Genomic DNA, 14,160 nt, shown 5'->3' with positions numbered 1-14,160 from the left:
CTACTTGTACTTTACCTATTTTAGCAAATTAAGATATTATGCAAAACAGAAGACGAAGAGTAAGAAGACAAACCTTTGATTTTCTCTGCGAAGTTTCAGAAGGAGAAAAAGATGCGACAACTTGAATTGGTGTTTCTAGTTTGAATAATTGGGGATGAAATCTGATTTTATATTTTTCTTTTTAACAATGTAGATGGGAAACCGAACAGACTCTACGATAAAAGAGGAATAGTAGAAATTAAGGATTGTTAGTTTTAGGAATTTAGGTTCTATTATATATATGTAATGTCATGTATGTATATATGTTCGGGTATCGAGTTTTCTTTCAGGTATCGGGTAAAATCCAAACCCGATCGGATACCCAAACCTTAGATATATTATATCCGATCAGGTTTTACACACTAGCCAAACCCGAACCGAACCCCCTACTTCGGTTCGGGTTCGGGTTCGGGTTTTGGGTCTGGATAATATGCCCAGGGCTACTTGAATGAATTTTCTTCCTAAAATTCGAAAAACTTGGAACCCGAACCAATTCCGAACCGAATAACCGAATGCCTCCCTAACCGGAAGAAAATGGGTGACGTTTGGTATAAATATAATGTAAAGAGGAATTTAGAAAACTTTACTAAAAAGGAGGACTTGCTTTTGTAAATTCTAAATACTTGTCTGCACTCTTTCGATTCTGCAGATTGCAGAATTTGGGGGTAATTGCTCCGATGCTTTCTTCATCGCAGCAACTCTTTATCACAGACCTGAAGAAGCTGTGTCCCTCGCCGTTTCTCTTCGTAGTGAATCCAAGAACCAACGGTTATGCGCCAGTTCTGGTTAATTTCTTCTGGGATCGAACCGTCGGCTAGAGATCTTGAAACAGATCATTGAACACACGAAACCCCGATTGAGCTAAATGGAATCCGACTCTATCGCAGCATCGTCTCCAAGTTCTGATGCAACTACGTCTCATTTGGTACGCCTTTATTGGATGATTCTGGTTTTTGAAAATGAGATAAGAATTTGAGGGTTTAGTTCAATTTCCCCGATGCTGAAGTTGTTGTTTCCTTATTTGAATCATACTACCAAATACAAATGTTGCTTTGCTTCTCTTTAGTTAGTGGCTAATTTTGGTGTGATCGTACAGTCATGTTGCTTTTGTTTTATTGTGATTGTGCAGCCCAGTGTATCTGTACTATTAGATGCTCTTGAGCAGTCTGCAACTACACCCAGGATTGCAAATGGTCTTTCACAGAGGCTGTTACGTTCGTTACAGCTTTCAAATGAAAATAAACTTTCTTTTAAAGCATTGAATGGAGCTTGTCGTGTGCTCAGATTGGCTTGTAATCAAGCTAGGGAAAGTAGGAAGCCCGGATCTTTAGTCGAAAGTAGTGACAGTGGAGTTGTAGTTGATTCACCTGTTAAGAAGTCTGATTCAACAAGTCATACAGAGGATTGTTGGTTTGAGTGCGTGGAATCATGCGTTGGGATTTTCACAGAGTTTTTCTCGTCGGCAGATGATGCAAAAGTTTATGTTTTGCGAAGCTCTGTTTGTGTTGATTGTCTTTTTGAGCTATTTTGGGAAAAAGCCGTAAGAAACAATGTGATGAAACTTATTATTGATCTCATGAAGGTATCTCTTTCAATTAAGTACTTGTAAGTAGTCTTTACTATACTTCTGTTGATCTTTTAGTTCGTTAAGGAGAATAAAATGGATTTTTTTATCCTTATTTTCAGATCAGGCCTTCGTGTGACGAAGACAAAAGCGCAAAATCGCAAGTGTGTTCCAAATATCTAGAAACTTTCACTCAAGTGAAGGAAAGAGAAAATGATTTTGTTGACTTATCTGTTGATCTATTGGCGGGTATGAGGGATTTGATCAAGATTAATTCGAGGGTAGGACTCTATGTTTGTTATATAATGCTTGTAATGTCTGTTTGGCGTCAGCTACTCCTACTGTAGATCCTTCTCTTTATTTTGTGCTTCCTCTAAATTTTCTCTTCTACTGTTTTGCCAATCCAGTATTACCAAGCCCTGTTCCGTGAGGGGGAGTGTTTCTTACACATTGTCTCTCTATTAAATGGTAATCTTGATGAAGCAAATGGAGAGAAGTTGGTTTTAAATGTCCTTCAGACTCTAACTTCCCTGCTTGCGAATAATGATACGTCAAAGGTGCTTCTTCTTTTCCTTTGCTCTTCGCTACAGTAATGGTCACTTAATATTGGCTTGTTCACTTATCACCTCTGGATGAGAAAAAACATGGGTTCGTGGAAGAAGTAACTTTTTGTAGCATATTTAGCGACAAAAAAATTTGTTTCTGTAAAGTTTCTGCTTACTGTGTTACCAAAATAAGAATATCGCTTCTCTCCCCATGATTCATGTAGATAAGGCTGATGACATGTCAATATTATTGTGAAAGAAATGTTGGAAGTGTCATCTCAAATAGTAAATTAGCAGAACGAAAGACACATGAACTTTTATTGTTTTGGAAGACTTTCTGAGCTAAGTTTGAATCTAAAGGTCTCTTGCACTGGTATAATTAGTTTTTGCAACTGCTTCCTTGTGCCCTTCAGTTTGCATTTAAAGCCCTTGCGGGCAAGGGTTATCAGACACTGCAAAGCTTATTGTTGGATTTCTTCCAATGGAAACCTACCCAAAGGCTCTTAGACGCGTTACTTGATATGCTTGTTGATGGAAAATTTGACGATAAAGGCAGTGCTCTTATAAAGGTGATGTAGTTTCCTTAATTTATCAGTTAATGATTTATCTTTTAATTTTCTTGTAATACCTAGTTCACTGGGGCTAACTCTAATTTTCCTGTTTCCATGGTTAATTTGTTCTTCCTATCCAGAATGAAGATGTTATCATACTTTACTTAAATGTACTTCAGAAGGTTGGTGCAATTCTCGTTACTTAGATTTGCCTTTTCCCATATTTTGGTTTTGGGATATATCCTTACTGTGGAGGTGTATGATATGGCAGAGCAGCGAGTCTTTGCAGTGTTATGGGCTAAATTTGTTTCAGCAACTCCTTAGGGATTCCATATCGAATCGTGCTTCATGTGTTCGGGCGGGAATGCTTCACCTGCTTCTTGATTGGTTTTCTCTGGAAAATGATGATAGTGTAATCTTGAAAATAACACAGCTAACTCAGACAAATGGTGGCCACAGTATTTCTGGGAAGGATATACGTAAGATATTTGCACTTCTTCGGAGTGAAAGAGTGGGGAATCAACAGAGATACCGCTCACTTTTATTGGCTTGTTTGTTGTCAATGCTGAATGAGAAAGGACCAACAGGCTTTTTTGACATGAACGGGGTTGATTCTGTAAGTCTTTGTCCCACTTGAGAAAGTTTTCATACTTAAAATATATGTGCTATCGTACTGCTACAACTAGTTGAGATAAAGTATAAGCTCATCAGTTATTTAAAGCTGCTTTTGCATACTGATTAATTTACACTGCCGTAACTGTATCAAACATGCCTCAAATTTAAATGGTAAATGTTTAGACATAGTGGCGGCTTTGTAGAGGTGGAAAGTATTTGCATTTTTGATACCAAGAAATGGTGGTACTCTATTGGAGATATTGATGCTAATGTGTTACACTTTTCTTGGTGAGTAGAGAAATTCTGACAATTTTTTTATACTTAATTCTTACCTTTTTTGTAAATTGTTTTCACATTCGCAGGGGATTGTAATCAGAACAACCGTTCAGTGGCCTGCAAATAAGGGGTTTTCCTTTTGCTGTTGGCTTAGGGTAGAAAGCTTTCCTGGAGATGGCAAAATGGGTATCTTCAGTTTTATGTCAAAAAATGGAAAGGGTTGCTTTGCTGCTATTGGGAAGGATGGGCTATCGTATGTTGTAAGACACTTTTTTGAGGGGTTTTTTTTTTTTTTTTTTTTTTTTTTTTTTTTTTTTTTTCATTCTTTAAATTTACTTACGCCTCTCCTAACACAATTTTCTCTGTTTTTTTTTTCAGTCTCTGAATCTGAAACGGCAATGTGTAAATGTGCATACCAACTTGGTCTGTAAAAAATGGCATTTTATTTGTGTATCTCATAGTATTGGAAGAGCATTTTGGGGTGGAAGCCTCTTGAGGTGTTATGTTGATGGGGATCTTGTGTCATCTGAAAGATGCAGGTGATTCCACATAGGTTTTTTCTACTACATTTTTTAAGGGCTTGTTGTAATATTTATAGAATTATTGACAAGTCAGATTGTGTAATGCTTGGTTGCTTTATTTTTTCTATTTACAGTAGTTGATTCCGTTATCTTATATTTCAGCTATCCCAAAGTTGCTGATGTACTTACCAGCTGCTTAATTGGTACAAGAATCACCTTGCCACAAATCCAAGATAACGATGGCCTGGAATCGATCCGAGATGTTTTCCCGTTTTTTGGCCAAATTGGCCCTGTTTACTTGTTTAATGATTCCTTGTCTTCCGAGCAAGTTCAGGCCATTTATTCGCTAGGACCAAGCTATATGTATGCATTCTTGGAGAATGAGATGACTGGTCCCTTTTCTGATAATCCATTTCCGAGTGGTATTCTTGATGGAAAAGATGGGCTTGCATCTAAGGTTTCCTTTGGACTGAATGCACAGGTCATCCACCCTTTTAAGCAGTTATTTGCTATCATTTATGCCAATCTTTAATAACAACTTTCTTTTTCCTATTTAACCAAACAAAATTTTCCTCCTTTTAGGCGAGCGATGGTAGGAGATTGTTTAATGTGTCTCGGGTGTCAGATCATTTACAAGAAAGGCTCGCATTTGAGGCCGATATTATGGTTGGTACTCAGCTATGCTCGCGGCGCTTGCTCCAGCAGATTATTTACTGTGTCGGAGGGATATCGGTTTTCTTTCCTTTGATTACACAATCTGATAGATGTGAAAGTGAAGCATTTAAAGAGGAAAATTCAGCTATGCCAACAAAAGAGCGTATGATAGCAGAAGTTATTGAACTTATTGCGTCTGTCTTGGATGAAAATCCAGCAAATCAGCAACAGATGCATCTTCTCTCTGGATTCCCCATACTAGGATTTTTGTTACAGTCTATTCAACCGAAGCAGCTCAATCTAGAGACGCTTTCATCCTTGACACACCTATTCAACGTTATTTCAAGCTCTGGTATGTGCTATGATTGCCTCATACTAATGCTTCACTTCATGTACTATATATTGCAGTCGTGTTTATACATGAAGTGGAAACGTTTTTCTAATTTTGGTTTCTTTTAGAATTGTTTTTTTTCCTCCAATGGTTGGAATCATATACTGTTTTCTGTAGCTCGTATATTTAGTCGGATTCTTGCCTTTTTCCGTCTGTTAATTCAGTATTTAAAGTTGTTTGTAGATCATGGGGCTGGTTCTTTAAGTTTCTTTTTATTTTATTTTTGTCTATCCAGGGTTTGCTGAGCAGCTTGTGGAGGATGCGATATCTAGCATTTTCCTGAATCCTCACATTTGGCTCCATGCGGCCTATAATGTGCAGCGTGAACTTTACATGTTTCTCATCCAACAGCTAGATAATGATCCACGACTTCTGGGAAGCCTTTGTCGACTCCCAAGAGTTATCGACATAGTATGGAACTTTTACTGGGAATCTGAAAAATACCTTAAAGGAAGCAAAACTCTTATGCATCCAGCTCGGACTATTACAGAAAGACCAAGTAAAGATGAAATTCATAAAATTCGTCTCCTTTTGCTGAGCCTAGGTGAAATGAGTCTGAGGCATGTCATCCACTGTAAAAATACAGTTTCTTTCGCCTCTATATTTTTACCCTTTATGTAGCTAGCTTCAAATACATCATAGGATATTTTTTGAAACTTGTACTCAAGTCCATGTATTCAGTTTTATTCAAAAATTTCCTCTGTTTTTCAGGCAGAATATCTCATCAGGGGACGTGAAAGCTTTGACAGCATTTTTTGAGACATGCCAAGATGTAGCATGTATCGAAGATGTTCTGCATATGATTATCCGTGCCATTTCTCAAACATCAGTCCTTGTTTATTTTCTTGAACAAGTCAATCTTATCGGTGGATGTCACATTTTTGTCAATCTTCTGCAGAGGTAACTTTTTGTTATGTTACCCAGCTTTTTCCCTCTATATTATGAGGCAAACACAATATCAGTCACATACTTTAACATTTTGTGTTTGGCAGGGATTACGAGCCTATAAGGTTACTCGGCTTGCAGTTCCTTGGAAGGCTTCTTTATGATATTCCTTCCGAGAAAAAAGGACCTAAGTTTTTCAATCTTGCTGTTGGAAGAACTAAGTCTCTATCACAAGGCCATAAGAAAATTGGTTCTAGAACGCAACCAATTTTTTTGGCCATGTCTGATAGGTTGTTTCAATATCCTCAGACAGATAACTTGCGTGCGACCTTGTTTGATGTGCTTCTTGGGGGGGCCAGCCCAAAGCAGGTATCAGCTGAAGAATGCAAATAATTTGTTCTCAACTTTCCAGAAAATATAGTTGGAAGATCAATTTTAGTTTCTTTTTCTTCTTGTAGGTTTTGCAGAAACACAACCAGGTTGATAAGCTCAAAGGCAAACCAAGCAGCTCTCACTTTTTTCTTCCACAAGTTTTTGTTTTTATTTTCGAATTCCTGTCCGGCTGCAAGGATGGATTAGCACGAATGAAAATAATCAGTGACATACTCGATCTTCTAGATTCAAATCCTATGAATGTTGAAGCTTTGATGGTATAGACACATATGGCTGTAATTTTTAGTTATGCAAGTGTTAAAATGGCAATTTAAAATACAAAATCTTATGTGTAGGAATTTGGATGGAGTGCATGGTTATCAGCGTCTGTGAAACTTGATGTTATAAAAGACTACAGATCTGAGTTGATTAATCATGATGACTTGGCATTAAATGAGCAACATTTTGTCAGAGGTCTCTTTTGTGTTGTTCTCTGCCACTATATTTTATCTGTGAAGGGAGGTTGGCAGCAGCTAGAAGAAACTGTGAATTTCATACTCTTGCAGAGTGAGCATGTAAGTTAATCAAAACTTTTTTTTTCCTTAAATCTTAGAACAAATTTGTTGTTATTCTGTGCTTATTCTATTTCATCACAGAATGATGCCCCATACCGGTCTTTTCTCCGCGATCTCTATGAGGACTTGATTCAGCGTTTGGTGGAACTCTCATCTGAAGATAATATCTTCCTTTCGCATCCATGTCGCGACAATGTACTGTATCTCTTGCGGCTCGTTGATGAGATGCTTGTCCGTGAATTTGGCAGTAGGCTCCTGGTATGACCTACCTATTCTTGGTTTTTCATTTTTTTTCATGCAGTTGATTGTTGAACTAAATTGTACTAAATCCATGTTGACATGCTGCAAAATCTTCTGAAACTCCCTTCTTGTCCTACGTGTTGCTTGAGATTTATGGAGTTTTTGGTTGCGTTTTTTACGTTTCCAAGGATTGTTAACTAGGTTGATATTTAGATTTTTTGGTGTCTTTTCCATTCATTCATTACATGTACTTGCTATGAACAGTTAGTCAGGGTGGTGAAGGTATTAGTAAAATTATTTAGTGAGACATCTTGGATTAACAAAAGTTACTTGACGCTCTCTAAACTCAAATAACTTAATTGTATTTAAGGTAAATGCTAATAAGTGGTTTGATCTAGTTTCCTGCTGTTGAGAAAATCATATATGTGCTTTCCTTTACATGATGTCAAATGTTTTCTTCCAGTTTCCAGCAATTAGCACTGATTTTTCAGAGGATTTATTACAACTTGGAAATCGTGAAGACCACAGTTTGGGGCTAGACGAAAATTTTCAACAATTTTTGACGGAAGAAACCTCTAGGTATGTTCTTTATGGATTTCATTTCACTGCATCATTAGTTTCGTGCCATTTACACTATTGTTACAAAGTTCTCATAAGAAAGTATTGTATAAGGAGTTGATTATCTGTATAAAGTATAAATTGTAATAAGACATGCAATCATCTCCAGTGTGGATAGCATAGTATCCATTATGAGTACATTGTATGGGTAGCATAACTTTAAGTCCATGATATTGTTGTAGAGAAACATAACTGGCCTTCCAATAAAAATTATGACACGTGAGTTTGGGTAATTGTGGCTAGTGTTTTCTATGTGATATAAAGCATATTACTTGGTTTCTTTCTGCGATTCTCTTAGTATATTTCACTTGTTCTAAAATATATGAGAAGCTGCTTTAACAGATAATACACCATCTATATTACTTTTCTTTTACGATATAGTACAACATTCCAGTATATTGATTAGAAAGAGAAAGTTTTTCAGTGACTCTGATTCGTAATATTTGCTGTTTCATTTTCTTGGTTGCTAGTTTTGGTTATGATGTAATTTATCATTCATTTTCCAGAAACACAGAAAGTCAGCAGTCTTGCACCACAGTAACTGAACTTATGACCAATGAAAGATGGTGGAATTTGTATGACAATTTGTGGAGAATAATATGTGATATTAATGGAAGGGGTCCGGTCAAGATATCTCCCAAATCTTCGGCTACTGGTCCCTCTATTGGCCAAAGAGCAAGAGGTTTAGTAGAATCATTGAATGTTCCAGCTGCTGAAATGGCCGCAGTTGTTGTGTCAGGAGGGATTGGCAGTGCATTGAGTGGAAAAATGAACAAAACCGTTGATAAAGCCATGCTCCTAAGGGGGGAGAAATGCCCGCGAATCGTGTTTAGGCTCGTCACCCTTTATCTGTGCATGTCTTCGCTCGAAAAAGCCACTAGATGTGTACAGCAGGTGACCTCACTCTTGCCTTCCTTTTTAGCTGCCGATGATGAACAAAGCAAGAGCAGATTGCATCTCTTTATTGGGTGTTTGCTGTATGTGAGACACCAGTATGGAAAGTTAGATGACGGGGCTCGTTTTCATGTCATATCACACTTGATACGTGAAACTGTTAGTTGCGGAAAGTCCATCCTTGCCACCAGTGGTATGGTTAAGGATGACAGCTCTGATTCTGGTGGAATCTTCAAAGAAATGGGCTCTATCCAGAATCTTATACACAAAGACCGTGTGCTTGCTGCAATCACTGATGAAACAACATACATGAAAACATTGATATCTGATCGTACTCGTCAAGTGCAAACCCTTTCTGAAAGAAATAATGAAACATCGTCTTTAGAATGCAACAGCAGGAAAGCTTTTGATGATGAGCTGGAAAACTTATTAAAAACTGTTCTTACATGGGATGAAAATAGACGAGTTGCAGTGCAATTAAGCCATGAAGAGCAACAGCAAAATGTTACTGAGAAATGGATTCACATGCTGCGATCTTTGATGGATGAGAGAGGTCCTTGGTCTGCAACTCCTTTTCCTAATAGCATTTTAAACCACTGGAAACTCGACAGGACAGAAGATTCTTGGAGGCGTAGGCCAAAATTGAGACGAAATTATCATTTTGACGAAAGGCTGTGTCATCCACCTTCTACTTCCACCGCCACTGAAAATGAGACTTTAAACGTTATTAATGAAAGCAAGTCTGGTGTGATACATATACCTGAACAGATGAAGAGATTTTTACTAAAAGGCATTCGCAGGATAACTGATGAGGGTGGCTCAGAATCCTGTGAGAACGACAGCAGTCAAAGTGAGCAAACTTTCATGGATACTTCTGCTGATATCCAGTTCTCGGAGCTTGTGAGAACTAGCAGTGGCCTCAAGGATGTCGTACAGGATAAAGTGGATGCATCCTCTCTAGAAGTTGATACCAGCGAGGTACATATTTCACAGATTTTGAAGAAGTAGACAATAAAGTGGTTATGTATAACATGCTTTCGCTTTATTTCTCAGGTTTTGACATCAGTTCCTTGTGTTCTTATAACTCCGAAGAGGAAACTGGCTGGTTGGTTGGCAGTTATGAAAAATGTATTGCATTTCTCTGGGGAGTTTTTGGTGGAAGGAACGGGTGGATCAGCTGTCTTCAAGAACTTTAGCACTACAAAGGGTAGTGATGTAACAAAGGCTGACAATAAACAGAACCTTGTCAAATGGTCTTCACCTTATGATAGTGAGACATTCCTAGATTTGGAATCAGGAAACAACAATAAGAAACCATTAAAAAAGGTTAAGCGCCACAGAAGATGGAAAATAGGGAAGGTAAAAAACATTAAACTAATTTGGAAATTCATGCATCTTTTCAGCATATTAGATAACGTTTGATGGTCATGTTGCTGATAGGTGAAAGGTGTTCATTCGACGCGGTATTTGCTTCAATACACAGCTCTGGAGATTTTCTTCCAGGAATCTGTACCCCCAGTCTTTCTAAATTTTGCGTCGCAAAAGAATGCAAAGGAGGTCGGGATGTTAATTGTTTCTACCAGGAACGACTTCCTGTTCCCAAAGAATGTTGCTAGGGATAGGACTGCAATTATTTCGTTTGTCGATAGACGTGTAGCTATGGAGATGGCAGAAACAGCCAGAGACAGATGGAGAAGGAGAGAAATTACAAACTTTGAATACTTGATGATTCTCAATACCCTTGCAGGCAGATCTTATAATGATTTGACTCAGTATCCTGTTTTCCCTTGGGTAGTGGCTGACTACTCATCAGAGACTCTTGATTTTAGCAAAGCGTCTACCTTTCGTGATCTTTCTAAACCGGTTGGAGCTTTAGATACAAGAAGGTTTGAGGTTAGTATAAAGCAACGACATGAATTTAGTTTCTGAGATTAGTGGCATGAATGTATTACCATATGACTTTTTTTTTTTTTTTTTGACAGATTTTTGAGGACAGATCACAGCTTCTCTGACCCTGATATACCCAGGTACACTGCAGGCATTTTTTCTGTATTGAAGAGATACTTTCCCCCCTCGGCACCTTAGTAATTTTTGTTTATGAACTTAATGCAGTTTCTATTACGGATCCCATTATTCAAGTATGGGAAGTGTGTTGTATTACCTTTTGAGGTTAGAGCCGTTTACATCCCTTCATCGTAGTCTACAGGTATTTGTTTCCCACTTTGACCAATAGCAGATTTCTGGAGTATTATAGGCAATTCTGTTTTGAAATAGATTATGAAAAATGGTGAATACAAATGTATCCACTAAATAGTTCCGTCCGTGGCCAGGGTGGTAAATTTGATCACGCAGATCGTCTTTTCCAAAGTGTTGAGGGGTCCTTTCGGAATTGCTTGTCCAATACAAGCGATGTAAAAGAATTGATCCCTGAGTTCTTCTACATGCCTGAATTTCTGGTGAATTCTAACTCTTACCATCTTGGAGTGAAACAAGATGGTGAACCTCTTGGAGATGTTTGTCTACCTCCATGGGCTAAGGTATGCTTCTCACACATAGGATTTACACGGTAGTTTGTAGTTGAACGCTGAATTAGTTTGAAGTTTGGTGCGAAAACTGAATATGCCACTACATATGTGATTCCTAAGAGTAATTTATTAATGTTTGCTACCCAATCTTGAAATATGGTAAACATGTTCATGAGCCGTTTTTGGTCCTTTAAAAAGGATAACACCTATAGGATAATTATTATTTGGAGACTATAGCAATGTTCAGTAACAAACTAAAATTAGAACTTTATTTTGGTGGTGTTTGGGCGTTAAGGAATCGTAGTGACGGGGTTGGATTCCAGAAATCCTGAATGTACCTCCAATCCATTGTTGCATTCTTCTGTTGTTTTATCTCCATGAGAACTTAGGTACGGATTATATATGCAGGGTTCTCCAGAGATGTTCATTGCTCGTAATAGAGAAGCCCTAGAGAGCGAGTATGTTAGTTCTCATCTCCATGATTGGATTGACTTGATATTTGGACACAAACAGCGTGGCAAACCAGCTGTGGAGGTACTCCTGATTAATATTCGAAAACTACCTTATTTCTTGCCAGCTGTGATAGTTCATATTTCATAAGCATTTCTCTTTTTTTTTGTTTACATGGTATTGAAGCTTCCCGAATTGTTCGTACTAAAAAAAAAAACTTGAATTGCAGGCAGCAAATATCTTTTACTACCTTACATATGAAGGTGCTGTCGACCCCGAAAATATGGAAGATGAATTGCAAATATCAGCAATAGAAGATCAGATCGCTAATTTTGGTCAAACTCCCATCCAAATTTTCCGGAAGAAACATCCAAGAAGAGGGCCACCTATTCCAATTGCACATCCGTTGTACTTTGCGCCTGCTTCCATTAATTTGACTTCCATTCTTCCCGCTACAACTCATCCCCCATCAGCAGTTCTATATGTTGGTGTAGTGGATTCAAATATAGTTCTCGTTAACCAAGGTCTAACTTTGTCAGTCAAGATTTGGTTGACAACTCAACTACATTCTGGCGGAAATTTTACTTTTTCTAGCGCTCAGGTATGTTCAGTGTCATCCTTTTGGACTCTTTCAGTTCGATATTCTTTAATTCACTTCAGTTGAGGCCTCGGTCATTGCAGGATCCATTCTTTGGAGTTGGTTCTGATGTTCTCTCTCCCCGTAACATTGGAAGTCCCCTAGCAGACAATGTTGAACTCGGATCACAGTGCTTTGCCGCAATGCATGCACCACTGGAAAATTTTCTGGTTTCATGTGGAAACTGGGAGAACAGTTTTCACGTCATATCCTTGTCTGATGGACGGGTAGTCCAGAGCATCCGACATCATAAAGATGTCGTAAGTTGTGTTGCAGGTATGCTCTTTGTTCTCTGCTTCTTTTGCCTGGTTGAAGATACTGCTGCTTTCTTAGAAATGAATAAATGATCACGTAGATGAGCTCCTAGCCAATATTAGACTTCTAGAATAGGATGCTGTTAATGTTCGAGAAATACTCCAATATGAAATTATGTGAAGAATAGTAAGAGTTGGATTCAGCCAGTTCCACAACCTAGGTGCTTTAACTTGTTTATCAAAATAGGGTTCTCGTTAACCAGGTCTACATATATCATGTTTTGTAATTCCACAAGCCACTGATGCGTTACTGAATATATCGTGATGCTGCAGTGACTGCTGATTCGAGTATCCTTGCTACTGGTAGCTATGACACGACTGTGATGGTGTGGGACATTCTCCGCATGAGAACACCTGAAAAGAGGGTCAAAAATACGCAGGCAGACGTAATGCGGAAAGATATTGTCCTCGCCGATGCTCCTTCTCATATTCTTTGCGGTCATGATGATATCATAACCTGCCTATACGTCAGCACTGATCTTGATATAGTCATTAGTGGGTCAAAAGATGGAACCTGTGTATTCCACACATTGCGGGAAGGAAGATACATAAGATCTTTAAAACATCCTTCAGGCAGTGCAGTGTCGAAGCTTGCTGCATCGCACCATGGACGAATTGTTTTGTACGGTGATGATGATCTTAGTCTGCACCTCTACTCCATTAACGGAAAACATCTGGCTAGCTCGGAGTCAAATGGACGCATCAACTGTCTTGAACTTAGTAAATGTGGAGAGTTCTTGGTCAGTGCCGGTGACCAAGGACAGATAGTTGTCCGGTCTATGAACACACTTGACGTAGTAAGAAGGTATAATGGAGCGGGAAAAATAATCACTTCTCTAACTGTAACTCAGGAAGAGTGTTTCTTAGCAGGGACAAAAGATGGAGCCCTTCTTGTTTATTCTATCGAGAATCCTCAACATTGGAAACCGAGCCCAATCTGGAGCACAAAATCCTGATTCTATCTTGTGTATGTAAATTTATGTCCGATTAATCCATTGGTTTAGCAATGGGGTTCTAGATTTTGGGCTAATCTTGTGTTCTGCAGAGGGGACTTGACACTTTTCACTGCCTTGTAAATGTGCAATATATCTCATCTTAAGCAGTTAAGATGCATAGACAATAGAGAGATGTTAATTGATGTAACAATACTATACTAGACAATAGAGATGTGCTTGAAGAGGTGATACGATTAGTATACAATTAATCTTGCTTAATACTTTTAAAATTTTTATCTACGATATTTTATATGAATTATATATTGTTTTATTTGGTTAAAATATAAAATTTTATTTTGTTTTACATTTTTTCTTTTAAATTAAGGGGTGTATTGAAACAATGATTTTGGAGGATTTCATGGGATTTAGTAAATTTGAAATTTTGATAGATTTTAGGGAAGTTGATATGATTTACGGTCTTTCAGGTGAGGTTTGATTTGATGGACCTGGACATTATTACTTACTGTAAACCGCTGTCGCAATTCATCCCACAATAGGT

The 14,160-nt window shown here is 38.1% G+C and overlaps 1 protein-coding gene across 1 annotated transcript; it reads left to right on the top strand.

Moving 5' to 3' along the window:
• The first annotated feature begins 624 nt into the window (after positions 1–624).
• Positions 625–13,891, top strand: LOC104704501 (BEACH domain-containing protein B). The gene is given in 29 exon segments (XM_087458111.1): positions 625–964; positions 1,169–1,621; positions 1,726–1,884; positions 2,011–2,160; positions 2,562–2,717; positions 2,840–2,881; positions 2,971–3,315; positions 3,677–3,850; positions 3,969–4,129; positions 4,274–4,592; positions 4,694–5,117; positions 5,392–5,716; positions 5,868–6,056; positions 6,149–6,410; positions 6,500–6,691; positions 6,770–6,988; positions 7,070–7,246; positions 7,692–7,807; positions 8,353–9,718; positions 9,794–10,099; positions 10,181–10,633; positions 10,723–10,736; positions 10,738–10,767; positions 10,853–10,946; positions 11,071–11,277; positions 11,674–11,799; positions 11,945–12,316; positions 12,397–12,628; positions 12,940–13,891. Coding segments are annotated over 29 exon segments (7,806 nt in total). The 5' UTR covers positions 625–904; the 3' UTR covers positions 13,623–13,891.
• The last annotated feature ends 269 nt before the right edge of the window (positions 13,892–14,160 follow it).

The sequence above is a fragment of the Camelina sativa genome, chromosome 7, assembly GCF_030686135.1.
Source record: "Camelina sativa cultivar CO46 ecotype springtype chromosome 7, ASM3068613v1".
In the NCBI taxonomy this organism is placed as follows: Eukaryota; Viridiplantae; Streptophyta; class Magnoliopsida; order Brassicales; family Brassicaceae; genus Camelina; species Camelina sativa.
The sequence above is the reverse complement of the archived record's forward strand: the minus strand, read 5'-3'. Positions and strand labels throughout refer to the sequence as shown.